Here is a 2,432-nt window from a genome sequence, read left to right as displayed (position 1 = left end):
AAGCCCGTCTCCAGCCATTATTAGTCTCAAAGTGGGTTCCTCGTCATCGAAATAACTAGAATGTATCATTTACGTTCTGACTTCCAGGTAATGTAAACCGTATTGTACATCATGGTTAATCTTAAGTATTAACCATCTCAATAAAAGATTGATTCTAACATAAAATATTTAAACTGAATCAGCTAAATAATATGTATTTAAGATATTTACAACTTTTCTCGTGTTTAATAATTTTCTCACGGAATACAAGATTTGAAATCGTATGTGGCTGTGTAGTTTTACAAAAAAAAAAAAACAATCTTCTTCACAGTTAGAATATTTGTAATTAATAATTATTATGAATTGTTAAGATGCTTTTACGATTGAGTAAAATTTGGGCAGTTCAAATAAGATTGAGAACATTGCATTATGGAAGCTGGTGATCTGTAGTCATTAGTATATATTAATATAACTATACTTTTAGGGATCAGGTACTCATTTACTCACTTGCGGAAATTGTCCAACACAGGAATCACTTTATTTATCGATGTATTGCACAACATGCAAGTTACTTGAATATGAATGTGAAAATTTTGTGTTAATATTGTTTCCACGGAATTGCCATCTAGTGGAGACATTCTGAACTTGTGAGGGTGCGGTTTCACTTTACTGGCTTCCTGGCACGGATCGAAGAACGGCAACATTTAAGCATAGACGCTAGATCCAATGAGATCATTTACGCATGGCGGTCTGTGAACAAGTAGAAGCTGGTAGAAACGAATGAGTATCATTGATGAATAACAAAATATCTCCTGATTCGGAAGAACTTCCGACAAACATGCACGAAATGAAAGGAAGAAACAATGAGATAGAGCAGGAAGCAGTTGGACGAACACGTAAGAAACGCATTACTTTCTATTGATAGAGGGCTGTCAGGTCAGCCGCTGGTGATCAAATCCCTTACTGCTGACAATCTGAACGTTCTACTATCTGTTACCTTACATATATATATATATGATAGGTTTTATCTTTTACTTTTAAAGTTATCGGATAACATAATTAAAGGCTCGACTTGAAACAGCAGATACCAGTGTAAATCCGTATGACAAACAGAGTATTTATATTCGATGGCGAGGAACCCACTTTGAGACTAATAATGCTTGGAGACGGCTTTAATGGATAAGAAAGACTTAATATAAGTTTTTCTTCATTACCAATTCAAGCCGTCTCCAAGCATTAAGAGTATTTATATGTGACTATCGCACCAACACACGCTCGCATCTATGAAAGAGATTGTGTTTGTACTTATGACATAGCTACTACGACTGTCTTGTTGACATTCCTAGTATTTAACTACTGACCAGAGGGAACTGAACCAGCCAGCAGTTCCCCACGATCCACCATACACGCTAAGGGATTGACTGTCACTTTATAATGCACCCACCTCTTAAAATGTGAGAAATATTTTGGGGGATCGCACGGATTCGAACTTGTTCGTCAGCTCCAAAATCTATAGATCTACCACAGGGTCGAGCCGTGCAATCGTATAAAAGTGAAAGTAACTAAGTTTAGAAATCTTATATAAAAAAAAATACTGTTTGTTTAATGAAATCATTAACACATGCTAATTCATAATTGTTTCGGTGGCATCTGTTTACTTAACATGAATTTACATAATATCGTTCTCGTGTAGATTTTACGTTTCAAAAAGTAGCAAAGTTCAATGGAGCGTACCCCTGTAAAAGTGGTTGTACTGTTGAATCTATTTATTCGTAGGTGAATCGAACTTTTATTCCTCCCCCCTCCCCATCCCCACTTAATCCGGCTATTGTTATAACCTACATAAAATCATTTTACTACGTTTTTTTTTATATACAACTTTTGGAACGTAATATAATATCATATAATAAATTATTTTACACTCAATAATATTAAAAGCAGACCTTAGGATTTTTTTGTTAATTCTTCGAACTTTTCAGTAACGTCTAAATAAACTATTACTTTCGAAACGTTGACTTTATGACTAATGTAAAGAGATAGAACCGCGTTTTTTCTTTTAAAATCTGTTTGTATGAATCAAATAATTAACCAAATAATCACACAGGGATGAAAAGTTTTCTTTGTGAAAAGATGATAACGACAGAGAATTGAATACTTCTATTTATAAACAGCAGCTGACATAGTACTGAATCGTTATATTTATAAACAGCAGTTGACATAGTACTGAGTCGTTATGTTTATAAACAGCAGCTGACATAGTACTGAATCGTTATGTTTATAAACAGCAGTTGACATAGTACTGAATCGTTATGTTTATAAACAGCAGCTGACATAGTACTGAATCGTTATGTTTATAAACAGCAGCTGACATAGTACTGAATCGTTATGTTTATAAACAGCAGTTGACATAGTACTGAATCGTTATGTTATAAACAACACCTGACATAGTACTG

At 34.1% G+C, this 2,432-nt stretch overlaps 1 protein-coding gene across 1 annotated transcript in view; it reads left to right on the top strand.

The window, feature by feature from the left end:
• Positions 1-639: 639 nt before the first annotated feature.
• LOC106470846 (band 7 protein AGAP004871-like) overlaps positions 640-2,432 on the top strand; it is a 28,030-nt gene continuing 26,237 nt past the window's right edge. The window contains exon 1 of the mRNA XM_013931419.2: positions 640-875. Within this exon, the coding sequence (XP_013786873.1) occupies positions 773-875 (103 nt within the window). The 5' untranslated portion in view covers positions 640-772. The remainder of the gene's footprint in view (positions 876-2,432) is intronic.

The sequence above is a fragment of the Limulus polyphemus genome, unplaced genomic scaffold (assembly GCF_000517525.1).
Source record: "Limulus polyphemus unplaced genomic scaffold, Limulus_polyphemus-2.1.2 Scaffold4246, whole genome shotgun sequence".
Classification (NCBI taxonomy): domain Eukaryota; kingdom Metazoa; phylum Arthropoda; class Merostomata; order Xiphosura; family Limulidae; genus Limulus; species Limulus polyphemus.
This window is presented reverse-complemented; position numbering and strand designations above follow the sequence as displayed.